Source organism: Kryptolebias marmoratus, linkage group LG1 (assembly GCF_001649575.2).
Source record: "Kryptolebias marmoratus isolate JLee-2015 linkage group LG1, ASM164957v2, whole genome shotgun sequence".
NCBI lineage: Eukaryota > Metazoa > Chordata > Actinopteri > Cyprinodontiformes > Rivulidae > Kryptolebias > Kryptolebias marmoratus.
The window spans coordinates 14,102,924-14,123,126 of record NC_051430.1 but is presented as its reverse complement, the minus strand read 5'-3'; the positions used below and the strand labels follow the sequence as shown (position 1 = coordinate 14,123,126).

At 43.0% G+C, this 20,203-nt stretch overlaps 2 protein-coding genes across 2 annotated transcripts in view; both read right to left on the bottom strand.

Moving 5' to 3' along the window:
* The window catches only part of inpp5l (inositol polyphosphate-5-phosphatase L), a 15,602-nt gene extending 7,846 nt beyond the window's left edge, over positions 1 to 7,756 (bottom strand). The window contains exons 1-4 of the mRNA XM_017417335.3: positions 7,167 to 7,756; positions 2,660 to 2,701; positions 2,301 to 2,401; positions 1,216 to 1,303 (exon numbers count right to left, since the gene is read on the bottom strand). Coding sequence (XP_017272824.1) covers positions 1,216 to 1,303; positions 2,301 to 2,401; positions 2,660 to 2,701; positions 7,167 to 7,226 — 291 coding nt within the window. The 5' untranslated portion in view covers positions 7,227 to 7,756. The remainder of the gene's footprint in view (positions 1 to 1,215; positions 1,304 to 2,300; positions 2,402 to 2,659; positions 2,702 to 7,166) is intronic.
* Positions 7,757 to 8,974: 1,218 nt separating this feature from the next.
* gpat4 (glycerol-3-phosphate acyltransferase 4) lies at positions 8,975 to 19,783 on the bottom strand. The gene is made up of 13 exons (XM_017417376.3): positions 19,640 to 19,783; positions 18,414 to 19,021; positions 16,619 to 16,688; positions 16,233 to 16,533; positions 14,573 to 14,647; positions 14,391 to 14,480; positions 12,641 to 12,734; positions 12,395 to 12,510; positions 12,140 to 12,195; positions 11,961 to 12,046; positions 11,729 to 11,857; positions 11,013 to 11,092; positions 8,975 to 10,268 (listed from the first exon to the last, which is right to left on the bottom strand). Exons 2-13 carry the CDS (start codon positions 18,579 to 18,581, stop codon positions 10,160 to 10,162), a joined length of 1,374 nt encoding a protein of 457 aa, XP_017272865.1. The 5' UTR covers positions 18,582 to 19,021; positions 19,640 to 19,783; the 3' UTR covers positions 8,975 to 10,159.
* Between the last annotated feature and the right edge of the window lie 420 nt (positions 19,784 to 20,203).

Genomic DNA, 20,203 nt, shown 5'->3' with positions numbered 1-20,203 from the left:
GGGGGGGGGGGGTTCCTGCAACCCTCTCAGGGCAAACAAGTGAAGGGTGCAAACACTCGAGTGCAGGGGAAACTTAGTCCCAGCTGTCGCCCACCCCTGCAACACACTTAATTTATCGTGCACAAATAGGCTGGGATCAATAGTTTTAATCTAGAGTTAAATTGATTGACTTTGGCTCGTGTTTCTCACACCTGGTCATTGACTCCCCCCCCATCCTCCTCCTCCTTTTTTTTTTAACTTCACACACCTTCTGTCTACAGATGCAGGCAATGACCCCTGCTGTCAGGCGAGCAGTGTGAGGGTTTCACCTGGGAGGAGGAAGGGTTAATCCTTTCAGAAACACTCGGCCACCTTTCCGTTCTGGAGAGGTGACTCTCCCGACAGGGACTGACTTTCAGACAAACGGAGGCTGACACGCTCATTGTGGTGAACAGACAACACAGTTCAAGACCACAGGGGTCAATGAATAAACTGAAAGCATAAAATAAATTTAAAAAAATGAGGATGGATTAAGGAAACAAGCTCCTACACCTGTGTGGAGATTGAGCCTATGATCTAAACATCATCCAAACAACTCATTAAAGTGTCTTCATAGAGTTGTTAGAAAGCTGTAAAATAATTCAGTCACACTGCACCTTTAGACACAGATTGTGTTCAACAACACACAGCAGCAGGAGTAACTTACCCTACCTGTTTCTATCTGTGCTCATACAGTGTAAAACAACTACGACATTGCTTCACACTACATCTATGAGATCCATGTTGCTTATATAAGGTGATGGTTTTGCACACACCTCACCTCTTGACGTATGAAGCTCAAGTAACCTGACTCCATTAAAAAAAAGCACAACAACAATCAGCCCTTTGTAGCTGTGAAGAGTAGAAATGGAGATCAATCTTTTTGATTAATCCATCCAGTGGTGCTTCAAAGCCATATTAAAAATGATTAACTACAAATACTGGAGTAAACAAAAGACAGTTAATCACTAATGGGTGAAATTATTATTTATTTATTTGTTTTTAAATGTAGCGTATGCCTCTTTGTGGCCTTATATGTAGTCAAACGTTTTGCAGCAGTATCCGCAGACACGGCTGCATCAGAGGGCATGAAATGCCTCGAGTACCTGCTGAGGTTTCATTTATGTGGGGGAGGACGCCATCTTGTGGACGGACGCTGGAATTCCTCCTAAGCGTCTGGTTTGCACTTTTTCTTACCGTGAAGCGGTCCTCTGTTTGGAACTGGCTGTCAATATAAATGCAGACCCTGTCGAAGTCTTTCATTTCCTTACTGGACTCAATGTTCCTGGCAGGAGCAGAGCACAGCAGAGAAAGGAAATAATGCAGAGAAGTCAAAGTTTGTTTACTCAAAATTCACAAGTTTCAATTTTATTATGCCCCTTATCCACTGGCTCTACTTCAGAAGCCCTGCTCTACTCGGCCCGGCTTGGCTCGGCTCGAGTTTCCACCGGCCAGTTTGGTCGGTAGCAGAGGAACACCTCCTTGTGTTGGAGGGGATGAGTGTGCACTACCAAAACTTGGCGCCATTTGTGGAAACAACGGAAGCGCTATGGACAATGTTGGCTCCGTGTTGTTGCTGTTTTTTAAACTTATGGGGATTCTCCTGAGACTTCAGGAAGAGAGGCGCAGTGGAAGAAATGCTCTGGATGCCGCGATTGTTGCACGGAGTAGGACAGCTGTTATCCGCCGGAGATTTCAGGCTTTACAGCGCCTTCAGCTGGGGGACAGACGGCATAAACGTTGCGGGGTACGCTAACGCTGTTGTTTATATTCCTACCGTTCGCTCTTTATGCTTGCATCTGGCCACACCCACAACCAATGAGTGAACAGAAGTTAAGCTTGCGTCACCCATGAAAGCAGGGCCGGCCCGGCTGACCCTACTCCAAAGCAGGGACTGAAAAAGTAGGGACTGGCCTTGAAAAAATGCCGGTGGAAACACTCGCAAAGCAAGACGAGTAGAATGGAACCGGGACCATTAGAGCCAGTGGAAAAGGGGAATTAGTTGACAAACAGTATTTAGGTTTTCTTTGAGCAAATCCGCCTGAACTTGTTATTTTCTTATTAAAATGTACTCTAAAGCACACCTGTGTGTTTATGGTTGCTGACTGAATTACACAAGTATTTTTTTTCTGGAACATTAGAGAACAATTCGATTAACAGACTGAGCCTTGCAGTCCAATTTGGATGCATAAATAGTCAAAATATTTTACAAGAAAGAGAATTTTCCGTATGAAAAAAAATAGCTGAGTGAAGATAGAGGAGAGTCTGCACATGAACCCTACCAGAAGAAGTTTTCTGCTTGGCCCATGTTGACCAAGTAGTCCTTCCCTCCCACCTCCTGAAAGTGCAGGGCGATGAACTGGGGCTTGCACTTGTGGACCGTCTGTTAAAGAGGAAACATACAGAGTTTAATGAGCTGCAGCAGGTAACAATACAGAACACTGACAGGTAAAGCGGGTTGTCACAGAGTTCAAGACTCTGCTGTCTTACAGGGTTTAATTGAGTTTGCATTTCTGTGCTACTCCTTTTGTGTCGGCGCAACCTTCACACCACCACTCACAGCAAACGAGGAAAGGATGTCCAACTGCTAACAAGCACACAAATATAACCACTAAGACAAAGACAAGCTGTTCAAACTTACCTTATACAGTTCTCGTAACCAGCCATTTTGAATGTCACCCACCTATGAAACAACAAAATATATATATGAAAGTAACGCATGTGTCACGTGCTTATATTCAATCTGCAAAAGAAATAACTTTTTGTGTAATTTTGAGTAAATCTTTGCGAGTGTCAAAACTAGAGAAATGACAGTTTTCCTCTTAGGTTTGTTGGTTCTATTTATGAAACCAAAGTGTATAAATAAGTCTTGTTTTCTAATTCATACTTCTTAATTTCTATTATTCTAATATATATTCACTGTCTATTTGTTTGTTTTTCCCCCAACAGAAGGGATTCACTGTTTGCCTGAAGTGTGGAAGCCCACAAAGCAAAACAGAAAAATGTAATAAAGTAGTTTTTTTTTTTAACTTGCCAAGAGAAAATGTGACAGGACAACAATATACGGTACACACACATATATATGGTCATATTTAACGCAGACATTGTCATGTGCACAATTAAAACAACAAAAAAAGACCAAATGGTTTATATACTTATAGAGAACAGACAGCTTGTATCCTGTGTAATAATCTTGTAGGGTATATAAGAATTATCTGACATGCAGACATTGTATAATCCCGTCTGGTATGGATTTCTGATCAATGTGTCCATGATTCTCCGTTACAGCGAGTTCAAAGGAAAACATGGTGTCACAAAAACAAAGTTAACTTGGTAAAAGGTTTCATGGATGTACATCTTAACTCACCACAAGCTGCTAAATGACTCAAACGCCTGGGTTATTGTGAAATATTCAGCTCATCAGAGAGTTTTCGGACTCAGTTTTTAAAACCTCAAACATTTGCAGGCCACAACTTTTTTTATTTTTTGGCTGACTCAATAAGACATGTAGATCCAAAACATTCATATCAAGCTACAGACCATTTGTTGCACTGCCCTGTCCTTGTTCTGTTAACACTAATAAACTTGGAAATGACTTCAATTGTTTTTCTTAATCTAGATTTAAAAGTGTGTGGTTCATCAGGAACCCTCAGCAATTTGCTCCTCTATAGCAGTGGTGTCCAATCATGGTCCTGGAGGGCCACCATCCAGCAGATTTTTGTTGTTTCTCTGCTCTCCAGCGGGTCTTCAGGTTCTGCAGAAGCCCGTTATTCACTCATTCATTCAAATCAGATGTGTCAAAGCAGAGAAAAAACTAAAACGCGCAGGATAGTGGCCCTCCAGGACCAGGACTGGACACCACTGCTCTACAGCTAAAGATACAGTCAGGTAAAAAAGTCAGTACCCTCTATTTTTTTTATGTAAATTGCCAGATTACACATATCAGACTTAAAACTGGGTAAAAACGACCTCATACAAATAACACCACACAACATATTATACTGCCATTATCTGTGCAACAAAAACAAGTCGAAAAACAAAAAACAAGTCTGAAAACCTAAATACACCCTTTGATTCAGCAACTCGCAGAGCTATCTTTAGTTGGAATAGCTTGAAGTAATCATTTTCTTTATGAACTTTCCAGGAATTATTGGCCCCATCTTCTTTAGAGTTCCTTCATGTCGATGAAGTCCGCGAATGTTCTTCTTTCGCAACGCTTGTAACATCCTGCCACAAAATGTTCTGCTGAGCCATTACAACACGTTAAATACAGAGACCTTTCTCTGATATTCTGTTTTAGATTTGCTGTTACCGTGCGTGAAGAAATCTTGGTCATGTTCGACTCTTAAAAAGGTCGTGGCTGACCTAATGAACGCCGGGTGTCCGGGTCCTGCATTTGCAAAACAAGGTCAAATTATCAGCCCTCCTCCACCGTGCTCAACAGGTAGTATGAGGTTCTCAAGCCGACGGGCTGCGTTTCACCAAATGTGAATCTCTTTGGTCTCGTCGGACCGAAGGACATTGTTCCAGGAGTCCTGTTTGTTCAGAGGAAACCTAATCTGGCATTTTACAAAGAAGAGTCCTGCTCCTGACAACCCTCCAAACAAGATAAACTTGTTTACTTTTTAATTGTACAGGCAGAGAGGAAGAACCAACTTAAATATTAAAAAAATAAACCAAAATCGTTCTATCTGCACATTTATTCTTTATATTTTCATGTATTATTTCAACACAATCAAAAACGCTCTGCATTATTTTACAGCTTAGCTTTTTAGGTAACCATATATTTCAAATGACGGGAATAATTTAATGATAAATGTCTTGTTTTGTTCATTAAAACTCTTTCCATTTTTATGACGACTTAACATTAACTACCTTCCAAGATTAAAAAAAAACAATTAAAAAACATTACTAAGTTATACTTTTCTTGGTTGTGAATGTGTAAGAACTACCTGAGACAACCGAGCAGGCCACACGAGAGTCAGATTGGGAAACTTTAAACAAATTAAACGTACACTAGGAATAGCCTGGACATAGGATGCTGTGTGTTTGAGGACGTCAAATTAATCAAGTGCACCTGCACCTGAAACAAGCCCACACAATCTCTAATTTGGATTCGCCATTTCCCACACGAGTGCTCCAGAATCCTGCGTCGTTGCGGAGTAAATTACAGTGGGACACATTCATGTGACCAAGGAAATGGCTTTGCATACCGTATTTGCATGACAGGGGTGAACGCTGCGTTCACCCCAGCCTTTATGACGTGGAGGAAATCTTGCGCAACGTTTTGGGCATGACCGCAATCATGCTCGAGCGCCGGAGAAAATAACACAAGACAACCAGATCCCAATTAAAACTATCTGCAGTTCAGGTCTTTAAGACACGCATCACTCAGCAGTTACACTGGAGAAGTGATTCTCTTTGTCTAATTTAAGGCTGAGGTTACAGACTCACTGGAACATTGGAGGGAGAAAGAATGACAAAAATGCGCGCCGTGCCAAACAGCACGTCTAAGTTTGTGGAACAGCAGAGCTGCTTACAGTGAAGTCAACTTATAGTGGTGTTTTCAATGTAATGTCTAATATATTTGCACTCAAATATGCATTTCATAGATATTTGAATAAGTGTTTACTTAATGAGCTGCTCCAACAAGGCCTGCGGGGGAGGCCAGTCCTGTACAGCAGCCGAATTTATGCCGACATGTGCTTAAGTTCCTGTTCTTATCCTTGGTGAATGCTCAGGAGTGTTTGTTTATAAGAACAGAGGGGCCTCAGGATGGAGAAAAGCCTAAGTCCCCTGAGAGGGGGTGGGATATTCATCTGTTCGTGTGTTTCCCACAGCGGGATCTTGATGTGTTGATTAGAATCAACTCGGCTAAAAGGAAATATGGTCCCGAGCCAAATTTCCATGACTGTGAGAGCCCTCGTCCATGCAAAGTTGAAGAGTTTTGCAGAGCTGGCCTGAGCCAAAACAAAGGAAAGTAATGGATATTTAGACAAGTTATACAACAGACTCGCCCCCTCTTTGATCGGCACTGATGTAATGTTTTAATTTTGGGGAGTTGCAAATGTTTTTGACTTGGTTATAAATGGCAACTTACACAACATTGTAAAAAATAACGGCAATAATATATTATAAACTCAACAACACAAATCGGGGAGGGTGCACATCAGCTGAACTCAAACATTTAAAGCAGTAGTTTCCAAAGTTGGGGTCGGAAACCCCAATATGGGCCAGAAAACATCAGGTTTGGGGTCTTGAGACAATTTACACAAAACTGATCATTGTTAGTTACGTTTTTGCCATAATTATGAGATAAAATGTGTTATAAGAGAGTAAAATAGCATATTAATAACAGTTTCGCCATTATATTGCTTGTTTAATTGGCCTATTGTAAAAGGTTTTAATTTTTTTTTTTTTTTTGGTGTGTGTGTGTGTGGGGGGGGGGGCTGTTATTTTGTCTGGTAAAATGCCGAAAAGTTTGGAAACCTTAAAAAATTAGAATAACGTGGATGTTGAAATGTAAACCAAACAAACACAAAGTCATAATTCAAATAAACATGACTTCAGGACAATATAAACTGACATGTGAGGTGTTAGACACAAATATGAACTCTCCTGTACGGCGACAATAAAAAAAACGAGTTCTTCTGCGAGTGTAATTGTTTATTTTGAACGCTTTCGATTTAAAATCTAATAAAAAGATAAAGACATTTAGGGAAACCCTTTTAGTTTTTTCGTTTCTGCGCCAAGGTATGATAGGAACGTCTTAAATGAGGCTCTGATCACGTGACCCACCAACAGGTAATGGCTCGTAGTTTTTTTTTCCTCCCTCCTTATTCAAAAATAGCGGAAGAACACTGCTGAGCGCAGGCAAATTACCGCTGACAAATTAAATCGACCCAATGAGGTATTAGACGTAAAATACACCTTAGAGACACGGCTGCGTTACAGGTTAGAAGCGAGAACACCTTAGTTAGCGCTCGCTGTATGCTAGCAGGAAACATTTCGAGGTGAAAAAAAAGAAACCCAAAACACGGTGAACTCCAACTTGCTACACCTCGTTTCTCCGCCAGCCTGCTCTCCTGGCGGCGCGGCGCGGGTTGTCGTGTGCGGTTCGCTGCGGGACTCGAACCGGTTCTACTCACGTTGTCGAAGAGCGAGCCGAGATTGGCGGTGACCAGCAGCACGTCGGTGAACGTCTCCATGTTCAGCCGACACTTCTCTGCCCCGCGAGGAAACTCCGTGGCGTCGTCAGATGACGCGCGCGCAGGCCAACTGCTGCGGCTTCTCTCCGCTGCGCGAGCTTTAAAAAAATAAAAAGCTTACCGCGCGCGCGTGCGAGAGAGAGAGCCTAAAAAGAAAAAAACACTGCCGTCTGTCAGCTACAGCTGAAAACACGGCACCATCTTCCTGGCAGCGCGCGGCTCCTGCGGTCCGGGTCGCCTCCTGATGGCGGGGCTGTCGCGTCAGGTCTTCACCGTGGAGCGGACCCCGCGGGTTGGCTCGAACTGGGCCGACATGCGTGGATTTCCAACACCCCCACGCGCACACACGCGCCCCCGCCTAACCCGACCGGGGCTAATTGGACTAGGAGCTTCTTAACGGACTAACCCAGCCGGGACCGAGCATCTGATGCCGCGAACCAGCTCGGTGTGTCGGGAGCCCCAGCTGCTCCTCCCCTTCTCCTCTAACAGTCTACGTAGAGTCCTGACCTCAAAGTTAGATAAGAAAAAATTTTTTTTTAAAAAACAAAACAACAACAACACAATTTTAGCATTTCCCGTTGTCAGGTCCTACAATGACGTAATAACCGCTTCAGGTAATCAATGTTACACCTTGTTAATTAATATACATTCAACCCCATCAAAACTGACAGTGACTCGGTTAAAGTACTGATCCTTACCATTTCAGGGATGGAAGATGGTGTGTGTGTTTTAAGAAGCAGAAACCCCATCAGATGAATCAAACATTTCATATTTACAGTAGGAACTCCCATAAAACTCATGAATAAGGAAGTTAGAAGTTAGAAACGTGGAAATATTCTAAACTGGCCACTCACACACAGAGCAGGAAGTTAATCTCTCTGGGAGAATATTTCCTTTCAACAAAACATCTTTCAGCTGAGGGTGGTTTTTTGTTTTTTCCACTTTACTGGAAAGCATTTGATGGTTGGGGAACATAATGCTTATCTAGTGGTGATCCTACCCCGCTTTGTAAGACCGTTTCCAGTAAATTATGCAAGTATGAAGATGAAGAGCTTGGATGTAAAACCCACAGTGCAGTTTTTTCAAGAGCAGCTACTCCTCCAAAACCCGGCCATGTTATCCAGAAGAACCCCGAGGCCGGAAAACACTTCTGTGGAGCAGACGGATCTGTGACATTTGGCTGCAAGGGAGTTCCCAGCCCCGGGGTAAAAGTAAAATTGTTGGCGGCCCGGCTCAGTCTCTCCTTGGTGCCGTTACTGAGCTGTTAAACCATGGCATGAGTTGCACAACCAACCTATTAGGCCGTCTCCCTGCCTCCTTCCGAGGACCGCGGGCCGGATTCGTCACTGTCAACAGATCCATTCAAAACTATCGCAACGCAGGCGCTTAGGAACCACGCTGCGTCCGCCACTGGTGTGGAAAACAAAAACGGTTAAAGAGGGGGGGGAACCTCCCCGAGAGGAACCAGCACAGGAAATCTCATTTAGACCAGATTGTCGGCGTAACAGAAAACACGATTACAAAAAAACAAACAACCCTCAGTGTCAATTAAAGCAAGACATGAAATGTCTGCCAAGATCAGCAGAGAAAAGCAACTCAAAACCAACAAATGAAACTTTGATCCATTTCGTTCATCCTGAACTTTGAACTTCATATTTTTCTGACTTTAAGAGAAGACTGCATGTAGTGTGTGTTTATGTACAGCGTGTAAATTCAATTTATTGACAAACACAAAAAAAGAGCAGAAATGTGCGACCATCTTCAGAAGTTTTCATTTGTTGTGCCATCATCAGTAAATTTAAAGCTCCCTTATGGCTGCAGATGTAAACAAGAAATCTTAAAAAGAAGCAAACTCAAGTCGAAGGAGTTTACTCTCGAACATTTTACTCCCATGAACTGATTCAACACCATCTAAACGACAACCATCCGCAATCCGTTCAAAACTAAAGAGTTCAGGGGCGTTAAAGGCCGTCCGCCGTGTTCAAACTACAGCGCTCTCCTCCGGACCTTCCTGAGGCTGCGAAGGAGGAGGAAAGGCTCTAATGAGGGGGGTAAAATAAAGACAGGCTTTTAGAGTTCACTGAAAATAGATGAGGTAATAACAAAACTGCACAAACAGGTGGCAAATAAAATTGTGGGAAGGTAACAGTTTGAATATTCACCTTTTTTTTTTTTTAAAGTTACGTTTCAGTCAGGAGACCAGAGGGTCATTATTGTGTAAATACCTGCGTGCCGTGAGCTTTCAAAGCACAGTGCTGAAACATCTTATTGAAATGTTTTATCAAGAGGCTGTCGGCCCCTTTTTATAGTTCCCATTTCATAATGTGAGGAGTGTCACATTCCATGGTAAACATGAAAACAAACAAGTCGACCACAAGTTGATACAAGGCTTAATGTAAAAGAAAAAAATCTTAATTTTTGTTTTTGTTTTTTTCCTTGGAAAAAGCTGATAAAAACATCTGGACTGTAACAAAGTCAGGCATTTCTCCCTCTGCAGTAGGGACTAGCCAGCCACAGGTTTAGGTTTAAAACAAACTGGGTTTCGTCTACAAATCTTTCTCCTCTGCGTTCCGGGTATGATCCAGTCTGTAACTTAAGCTCGGCGTGTTCCAAAAAATAAAAAAAACACACACTGAAGAAAAAGACGAGTTCCCGAGGAAGACTTTCCGTTCGGTTACACACCGTCTTTTCGTTTCTAATGCAAGCAGGGCTGTAGTCGCGCTCTTCCAATGCGCAGTGGAGGGGGTGGGGGTGCTCAGGACGGTGGTGCAGCTTCACGTTCCGGGCCGAGGACGTGACTGAAGAAGCCAAATGGAGTTACTGTTCACGTCGGGGAGACAAATATCCGGCCCGGCCGCTCCCGACAGTGAGGGATCCCTGCTCCTGAGCGCGCCCCGGTTCGGTCTCCGAGCCAGCTGCCGTCCGTCGGGTGTTCAGGAGCGGCTGCGGTCTTCCTGCGTGCCCACCAGCATTTTACTGTACAGCTTCTGCTGCTCCTCTTTAAAGGTATCTTTTACCTTTTCTCGCTTCAGTCCTCCATCCCTTTAAAAAAAAGGGAATAAAAAGTTTTTGAGTGGATTTCAGCTTCCATCAGCATGCAGAAGACAACCTCAGTAGAGAGGATACAGTAAATTAAGAGGATAAAAAAGGTTTATTTGTTTAAACATTTTGAATGAAAGTAGGAGGAGTTAAAAAAAAAAACACTAGTCTGGAGAAGATTCTTGTTTTATCCCCCCTTTACATTTTTTCCTTTGAACAGAAATGTATTTTTCATTAGTGGATGAAGTGAGAAACTTTTTTCCTCAGAGGTTTTACTAACCCCAGGGAGGGATTTCCACTGTCGAGTTGTACTACGTTTTATTGTAACAAATCTAAAAAGTAAAAACAAAATTTACATCAGCTTCTTTTTTATTGTAACCCAAAAACTTAGATAAAAAAACAACATGAAATTGATTAAATATTCTCAGTTTTTCTGGAATGATAAAACTCTCCCCGTGTAAAGCCTTTTTTTGTCCTCCAAACATGTTATTTTTTTAACCTAAATAATCTAAATAATTGTGAGACGCTCCACTAAATCCCAAGTAACCAAACAGCAGACCAGAAGCTGCATTTAGACCCAAATCAAGATTTTAGCTGAACACGTTTGACATTAATGGCTGCTTGTTTCCTCGGATTCACTGTCGTCTATTTTAGGTGCTGCATCTTTTCAGACAGCTGTGGTGAAGCCATTGTTGACAGCAGAATTTTACAGAAAGAGAGAAGCTTTGTATGAAAACAGAGACTTACCACAGGAGGTCCACCAGGCCACCTTTTCTGGCTATAGCTGCTTTCACTCGATTGGCAAACTGTACAGCATCCTCTCCCTCCTGTTAGAGACGAGTCAGATAAATAATAAATATAACGCTGGTGAACAACTGCTTCTAACAAACAATCATTAGCACTGAGATTAAACACTGTAAAATCTTTAAATCAGAACATAAAGGCATGTTGCACGTGATGCTTTAAAGGAAAACAGTCGCGCCCAACAAAACAATCGGATGCGATATTTGCGATGAAAGTACCCAGAGAGAATAATGAGGTAAAAAAGGACAACATGTAACTGCAGATGGGGCCATTATCACAGTCAGCTTATCATTGTAGTGCCATAAAGATAAACTTTGGGATGCACATTCTGTATCTAATCTTTATCTGTCATTGTGAACATTGATTCTGCTGTTCAGAGCCTGTTAGTAAGGGTTATCTCTCTAAGGAAGCCAGCAGATTGCGTTTAATCTTCTCCCATCCTGAGCACCACATTGGCGACAGTGAAAAGGAACGACTCCCTTTTAGCAGGAAAAAGAACCCTGCAGCAGAACCAGGCTCAGGACGGGGCGGCCATCTGCCTCGACCGCTTGTGGTTCGAGAGGGGGAAAAAGAAAATCTCGACGCAAACATATCCCTCACTGGGGATGAAACAACATGTGCTTAATGCTACATTTAATTTATTAAAGGATTTAAGGTACCTCTCTGGACATGGGGGGCAGGTACCACACGCTGCAGACGATGGCCCAGCTGCTCATCATATGTAAAAGATAGTTGACCATTCCGAACTTGCTGCTATTCCAAAACGCATCTCCAAACCTGGGATCATACTACAGGGAATACATCAGAAGGAGTACTCAATACTTGTAAACAAAAGTAAAGTTATAAAATTAGCTGTGACAGGTCAGATAAAAGAAGGTTAAGAAGTGATACCTTAATGGCCACAGGGTAGACTGTGGCACCGATATCAAAACTGCCCTTCTTAAACATCATAACTGATGTGTTGTTAATGCAGGTACCTGAGGATTTGAAACAAGGGCAATTTAAAACTAACTTTAAAAACTTTTTTTCAAATTTTCTTCTATCTGTACCTGGTTACTGAACAAACTCACCTTCTGGGAAAATGAGAATAGGCAATTTAGATTTATCTTGTACGTGGTCACTTAATCTGTAAGAACAAGGGAGCGTAGTACAAAAATGTTATTACAACAAAGCAGTTTAAATTTTTTAATGAATAAGTACATTACAGACTTAAATTCAATTGCATTTCAGCATGTGTGCTGAATTTCAAAAGCTAATAAAAGGAAATGGGAGAAAAACTACAATGTTTTCAACTGAAAGTGCAGAGAAACATGCTGTAATGTTACCTTTTGGCCACTAGGTGTCTGTCTTTGACTTCTGAGCGCTCAAACCAAACATGAGGGCAGGCCTTGACCATGGAGCGCTGAATGACACCCATTAATCCACCGTGAATTTGACCAACCTGGCAACACAAACAAACAGGAACATCTATTTCTGCAACAAAGTTTACTTCAACTGGCTGTTGCAACAAACATGTCTCAATGTTTAGTGGTTTTTTTCCAGCTTCCTGCGAGAGAGCGGCGTGCGTTTACCATGGCGTAGCAGCCGTCACTGGCCAGGATGATGACATCAATAGGTGATGTGTGGTTAGCCACACAGATGCCTCCATTCTTGGGTTTGTTCTCACTGAGATAGTATGAAGAAAAACAAAAAACTGTTAAACTGTGTGACATGAAAGTACTTTTCATGGAGGACCTATAAGCAAATGACTGCGGCAGCGTGGTAGATGGTGTGAAAATACACTTCACGATAAAAACAACAAGGAAACCAATACGAAGGCTATGATTTTGAGCCACTGCTACTTTAGGAAACAAAGCAACCCCTGATGTCTGCGATAAGAGCTCTGACTCAAGCACGCGGGACATAAATGTTCTCAGTTCACATGCCGCAGATAAAGTTACAATCTTAAATAGAGAGACAGCGACACTTCCTGTGTCAGCTCATTATTTTTAGCTCCACACTGCAGAGGAACACATTCGAACAAGCCCGGCCATGATGGTAGCCAATGTGAAAAGTTACAGGAAATGATTCAGTTCTTCGTCTCGCACATCACACACGCTCAGTCAATCAAGTCTAACGCTTTGGTTTTTTATTAAGCGTGCCCATTATTTAATTTCCCCAGATTGAGCATAATCTTGCAGATAGTTTTACATTTCGTCAAGCATGCAGTGACCTTACTTAAACCAAGACTATCTGATTTCATCTATAGTTCATAGTGAAGTAAACAAGACCACAGAATCCTCCTCTACATCCTGTTAGTCCAGTTATGCTAAACATAATAAAGTTCGGCCTCTTTTCAAGCTCCTTAGAGTCTCACACTGCAATTTAAACAAGACGTCCTCCTCACTTAAACACAAAGTAACTAAACAAAACCTAAACAAAGCCTTTACTAAGCAGAGTGGCACTTTAACAAGCAACAACCTAAGCTTCAGGCATTGCATTACATGTTCCTCATCTAGGCTCAAAATGGCTGCTCTAAAGAATATGAATGTAGACAGTCTGGGTCTGGCCTCGGGCACACTGGCTTTCTATCTCGAACTGGAAGGGGGGGGGATCAGGTTTCAACTGTGAACACACACCGACTTTGGTTCTCCGAGAATAAATCATCTGGCCTTACGTAATCCAATGAGCACCGCTCCACTCTCAGGGTAAGAGGTCTGCTGTGACTCAAGTGTGAGAAGAGGGGGAAAAAAATAGGACTTCCATGTTTAAAATGTCAAGAGAAATTCAAACCAAATCCCCATTAAATCGAAACGTGCATCTCTTGCAATGTGTTACCTGATATAAACGTACTTTAACTCTAGATATCATACAGTACGTTTGCCTCAACCAATGTCCCAGTTCGTATTTCTGTGTTGATTAAAAACAACATACAAATTCTGAATGACGTACAAGCTTCAGTGCAGGAAGAAATCTCAATGTATACGCTAGTTGTTTTTCTTTTCTGTAGGGGGTCGCCACAGCGAGCAAACGCACATGAAAGATTTGACAAGTGCTTCACGCTGTATGCCCTTCCCGACGCAACCTGGGCTCCAACCTACAGCCTCGGGATTACGAGACCGAGGCACTGACCGCCGTTAGCAGCTGAGATCTGATCACTCGGGACAGATGTGAACACCGGAGCTGCTCACTTGTGACCACATCAAACAACGGCATTTTAGAAAAAAAAAAACATGTTTACTGAAAGGCATGATATGCAAAAAAATAAAAAAAGCGGACCCAAGATGTTTTCCTCAGTCACATAACTTGTAGGTATCAAGGAAAAGACTGTGGGTTGTTTACCTGTCATGGTAGGTAATGATGGCAGTCAGAGCTCTGACACATATTCTGTAGCACATCAGATGAACCTTCTCGCTCAGGAAGTTTTTCATCCTGCAGGAAACGGCATAATCACATCAAGTCGGAGTTAATACAATTAATAATATACTGATGAACGTAAAGAAAGTTGTTGTGATCAGTCCTACCTTCCATTGGGCAGAAGCCCAATGAGAGAGGTGAGAAACACAAGGAGGCCTACACCAGTGAAGGCAAGGGTAACCCTGGTGGAGAGAGAGGCACATGACACATATGACTCTTAAAGGAAAACAGAAATGAGGAATTGATTATATGCTTGAAATTTAAAAAAAAAAAAAGGTAGAACAATTGTGCAGTTGTGTGTAAAGCTTAGTAGTAATTCTTTCCATGAGTTTCTGTTTGTTTTGCTTTCAGGATGGAAGCACAAAGCCCTCATATTCTCCGTACCATCATAACAAACCACAGAGCCTGCAGGAAGGCACATTAAGCAACGCTTACAATGGCTCACAAGTCGACTTAATCTGGATGAACTAATCATCCAGGGCTGGACAATGTGCTGATTAAAGTTAGAGAGGATTAGGAAAAACACAGGAGACGTGGAGGTTTAACTCAAGTGGTAGGCGAAGTCAACGTTTAACTGGACAAGGGCTGAATGAGAGAGTCTGTTATAGCCACGGAGCAGAGTAGCATGACGTCCATCTGTGCAGCAGTGGCCTGATTCGTCTCCCCACTGACAACTGGAAACGAGCCAGTCGGGCTCAGAACTGAGTCACTGTCCCTGTGAATCTCTAAGAGGAGCCTGATCGCTTACTGAGTGGACGTTTAGGGAGAACTGTCGACCTACAGCAGAGTGAAGGCATAAAACTCTCTGCTGTGCTCGTGCCTAATGCTTTAGTTGATGTACTGTTCAGCATTAATGTTTACATCTAACTCTACCATCACATGTGTTGGCCTTGAACTGAGCACTGTTAACAAGCAGGATGGTTTTCTTCTGGTAAAGGATGCTACATTTCTAGGCCTTTTTCATAAATACGAACTCTAACTTGCATTCTGAAAGAAGCAGCTGACAATAGTGAGTTTCAGAAAGCGTTCCTGAGCCCACGCAGGGATTTCCATGACACGTCTGTTGTTACAAAGTGCTGACAGCCTGAAGATTAATGACAAATTTAAATATTAGTTGAAGCCTTGTCGTTTGTTTAGAGATTCTGATGTGTTTTTTGACTCTGTTGATGATTATCTAAATGAATAAATGCCCGGTTCTTTGCAACTTTACATAAGAAATCTATCTACATGGAAGTAGTAAGGAAATCCTTCACCATCCTGAAAGAATCAGCCTCACTAGGACGCTCCTTTTATATCAAATCTTGTCAATGATTAATCTAATTAGCTGATAAAAAAGCCAACATGGAAGTCATTCAACTCCAGTTCATGTCTAAAGACTAAATAAGGACCAGAACTTCTGTGACTGCAAGAATCAGAACAGAACTACTTTACTTGTCGCTCGATGAGTGATTTCATATTTATAACATTTTCTTCACCAGTTTACAGTCCCTACAGCTTCCAATCTGATCCATTTTTGTTTGTAAAGTCTCAAACGATCAGGAACTGGATGACTAAAATGTTGAAGTCAAGGCTTGTGGTGTGAAATATCACACCACAAAGCAATGGGCGATTATTAGTGGCTACGACATTAATAGTTTTTTTTTTATTAGCTTGTAAAATGATAAGCCTCAATATTCTAATTATGACGTTCTTTTTTAACAGCTTTCACAAAGCCTGAAATTTTGACAGTGGGGTTGCTCCACTACGTTGGCGGCACATCAGTAATACCTGAGCGGCAGCAGGAATCCGTAGCGGATCAGGAGGCCCAGCCCCCACAGGACAGTCAGCCTCAGGCTGATGTAGTGAAAGTTGTAGTTGCTGCGGGTCAGCAGATTCCACGACTCCAACTCTTCAGCAGAAAACCGCTTGGTCACCTCGTCGTCCATGATGCTCTCCACTCCTCGTCGAGCAAAATAAAAGATATCGGACATCTCAAACTCAGTGGCCGAGTCCAGGTCTTTGTTGCTGCCGCTCCGCCGGATCTCCTTGATCTCCTCCTCCAGGGAGGTGGGCTCCCTGGCGATGATAGCTGTAGCGACACGGGCAGGCAAGCATTCACCTACAGAACAACTACGAGAACACATTTCCTTGAAATGACAGTGAAAGCTTCTTACCGTTTGAGTAGGGTTTGTACAGATGGTGGTTCTTTTCTTTGGCTCCTCTCTCTATCCTGAGCGTGGCCCACTAAGACAGAAAGAGCAAATATCGCATTAGAACTCGAGCGGTTCTGCATCGTGTTGATAAGTGCTTGGAGAAAACGTGAGGTCAACTGAAAAGAAGGAAACTACTACCACCACGATAGTCATTTTTTATGGTTTAAAATATTTTTCTACAAACATAAACCCACTGACGTCTGAATAAAAAGCTCAGTTGCCAAAGTATTTCCCTGCATGTTGAGACAAATACTAAAAACAAACAAAAAAAACCCACTACAGACCAGAAAAAGAACAGAATGTTCCCCTAATTGTAAGGCAGGTCAGTACAGTGGGACGGGTTTTATTTAGCAAACAATCTCAGACGACACTCGCACTCCACAAGACAACTTTAAAACGTGCTGCCGCGAGTCGCAGATAGTAAAAAAAAAACAAAAAAAAACTTGACCCTGCATGAAAGTGGAGTGTTGCTGAGTGCTTGGAGGAGCATCTGCCGGTCATGAACAGAAAAAGACAAAGAAAATTTAAAGACTTCTGAGCCTGTCATACAGTAGCTTTACATCCTGGTCAGTAACTTTTACTTTAAAAGCACTTAAATCGTGTTTTTTCTAGTTTAAAACAAATTAAGATGTTCTGATATTGTCATGAAAGAATATGTTATTAAAAAAACATTGCAGAGCTGTGACAGAAGAAGAGTTTCCTCTATGCTAGTGAAACAGAATTTAAAAAAATAAAACTGTTCGACAATTAAACATTCCCTTTGCTTTCTGCGATAGCTGCTTTCTGCAGCTGATGGGGAGTGATTCCTAGAGAGCAGAGACCATAGAGCTGCTCTTTCTAGTAAAACAGGGAACAAGTTGTAGCCTGTCCAGTCCACTGTTGCATGTGGCTTTTACAGCAGCACATGACAGAAGAGATTCAAACTTTGTTTTTTACACAAGTGTGGAAGTAAAGAACAAATGCCTTTAACTGGGCAACAGCATTTCTCTCCCCAAACTTACGGTTTAGCACGCAAATACAATACCCTAGCTTCTGTGTTGAACTAATTCAGGTCAAACGCTAATTTACTGCGCAAACGCCGCTTGAATGCGCTGCGCGCTTTCTACTGCATCTGTCCTTTGACCTTTTGTCTCAACATCTCAAAGCGGCAACTGGAATCAGAAGCCACGGGCGTATCCGTCTCATATGTCCCAAACGGTTCACCTATTTCTGGCACAAGAGCTGCTCTCTGGGGGGCACGTGGCAGAAAGCGATGATTGCTTTACTACTGATGGTACACCAAAGGAGAGCGGCTGGTGAATTACTGCCTTCTTTGTCAATTCAGATTTAGTTATTTAAAGTAAAAGGTTGCATAAATAAGTGAATTGTAAAAGCCATGCCACAGCAATGGCAAGGAGGGAGAATACGCTGTAGGCCTGCTGTTAATCTCTGTCATACAGCTAATACAACAGCGACTGGTTGGACACGAAAAACAAACATAAAGACAGCTCCTGTGTACTAGAGTTGCATTTTATGACAGAAGGTAACTCCATAAAACTTATCATAAAATGCACAATGTCTGCAGTGAGTAAAAGAAAGTCGACAATCATCTTTTTGCAGAAACAAAAGTAACGCTCATGAAATATATCTTTCTAAAAAGAAAAAAAAAAGGTGGGATGTTTTACAAGTGGCAAAGCCGCAGCAATGTGCAAATATGTCCGCTGTACCGCCTGAAACAGCAACTCGCACTTGGGCCGACAGGTTCCTGACTGCTTACCTCGAAGATCTTCAACAGCGTCTTCATGTAGAGGCGCCGGATGCCGAAGGACACCCCGAAGATGGCGGGAACGATGATGAAGACCAGCAGCAGGGTGAACCACACGGTGAAGGAGATGCCCAGCAGGATGCACAGCAAGTTGTCAAAAGGGTTGAAGAAGAGCTCCATCCTGAAGCAAAAGGGGAAGCTGTTTTTGTCGTTCTAGCAGCTGAATGACGAGGTCGGGCTGGTGTCGGAGGAAGTGCAGGCCTCCCCCGAGTGGCCCTAGTATTTGTCACAAAGGAGCCCCCATCGAGAGAGCTAGATGTTGGAGCTTCTCCGGACTTTCTGTGGAGACTTAACACAAAAACAAAGCAGTCTGATATCGCCCATTTGGGCAGTGCTTGTTCATTTCAGCGGTTTTCACCATGGGCTGAACTGAGTCCAGTTATATAAAAGGGAAATAAGGGTGGGGAGGAGGGTGTTGCAGATGTCCTTTTTGCTGTTTGACAGAGGCGTTCCGCTGGTGATCAGGATGTAAACAATGACACAAAAACCTGGGCTCAGCAGGTGGTTCTGTTGTCTGGTGAAAATCCGGAGACTCTGCTGGCCCGGTGTGACACAGAGACCTGCAGGTGGAAAACACAAGCAGAACGGTCAGGGCCATCTGTTTCACAGCAACGTGTCCCTTTTCACCAATTAATTCAATGAGAGCGCATCCTGCATGTGTCAACACACGGTCAAGCTCGTGCTAATCGAGCAACGCTAGATAATTCACGGCAGAAGCAAGCGCCTGGTGTCCGCGGGAGTATTTACTTGTGCGTGCGTTACCCTGTGAGCGAGCACGCGTGATCAGATGTTACTGCTAACAGCTGCGGAGCGGAGATACAGCTAGCCGGAGGCCCTCCATCCTCCTCCTCGTGCCCTCTGATGATGGAGCTGGACGGCTAGCAGCAGAGTCCATCCCCGGCTGGCTAAACACGCAGCCTCGGCTTTCCGCTCTAACTTAACAGCCTTCGAAATGTCAAGAAATACGTTTACGAACATTCAGAATACAAGTCAGGGCGGGTTTCTGGGAATAAAAGGTTAGCTCCGCGCTGTTTCGCGCCCGCCCGTTCCTCGCTCGGCTAACCGTCGGTGCGAGTGTGGACACGCGCTGAGGCGACGTTCCAGAGGATTTGGTACCTAAACGCCGCGCGACGCGTTCACGTCCCAGCTCTAAAACGCGTGTGCTTTGAAGGACTTACTTCTTGTTAAACGAATCTTCAGCTCAGCCCCTTGCCGGTACAGTCCCGCTTCAGCCGTCCATCACTTGGGTCTTTGTTTCGCGGACTGTAGCTGCTCCACCCGCCGGTGTTTCACAAGAGCGGGGCGGTTCGAAGCAACAGCCTACGTAGATCAGCCCAAAGACAAATCCTCGTCGAAATGGCGATCAGTGACCCCTGGTGGCCAAAATGACCCATTACCATACAGGTTCACCAGCGGAAACCTGGGTTTTCAGAGCTTAATGGCCTCCAACCACTTCACTTCAGTGAAACATTCAACATATTCAAATGAACAAAACGTGCACAAACTCAAAAGTGTTTATTACATTTTTCTTCCTTGCATCTTTCAGTAAGAAGCTGCAGGAAACAAAACAAAACTATCTAAGCTGTGCAATCTTGTTTAATTTCAATCAGCACTCATTAAAAGACCATTTCAAACAACCAAGCAAACCTACGTACAGTCCTCTGCTTAAAGATTTTGACTTCATGAAATAATACCCTTTTTTTTACATATTTACATCCATGTACAGTTCTGACAAGTAATTT

What these genes read in the sequence shown, in the direction of transcription:
- gpat4 (XM_017417376.3), bottom strand. Translation starts at nt 18,581, where the DNA reads ATGGAGCTCTTCTTCAACCCTTTTGACAACTTGCTGTGCATCCTGCTG. An exon ending in GTGACGGCTGCTACGCCATG is followed by an intron (nt 12,511 to 12,640) that starts GTAAACGCACGC and finishes TTGTGTTGCCAG; the next exon opens with GTTGGTCAAATTCACGGTGG. An exon ending in AGACACCTAGTGGCCAAAAG is followed by an intron (nt 12,196 to 12,394) that starts GTAACATTACAG and finishes TTGTTCTTACAG; the next exon opens with ATTAAGTGACCACGTACAAG.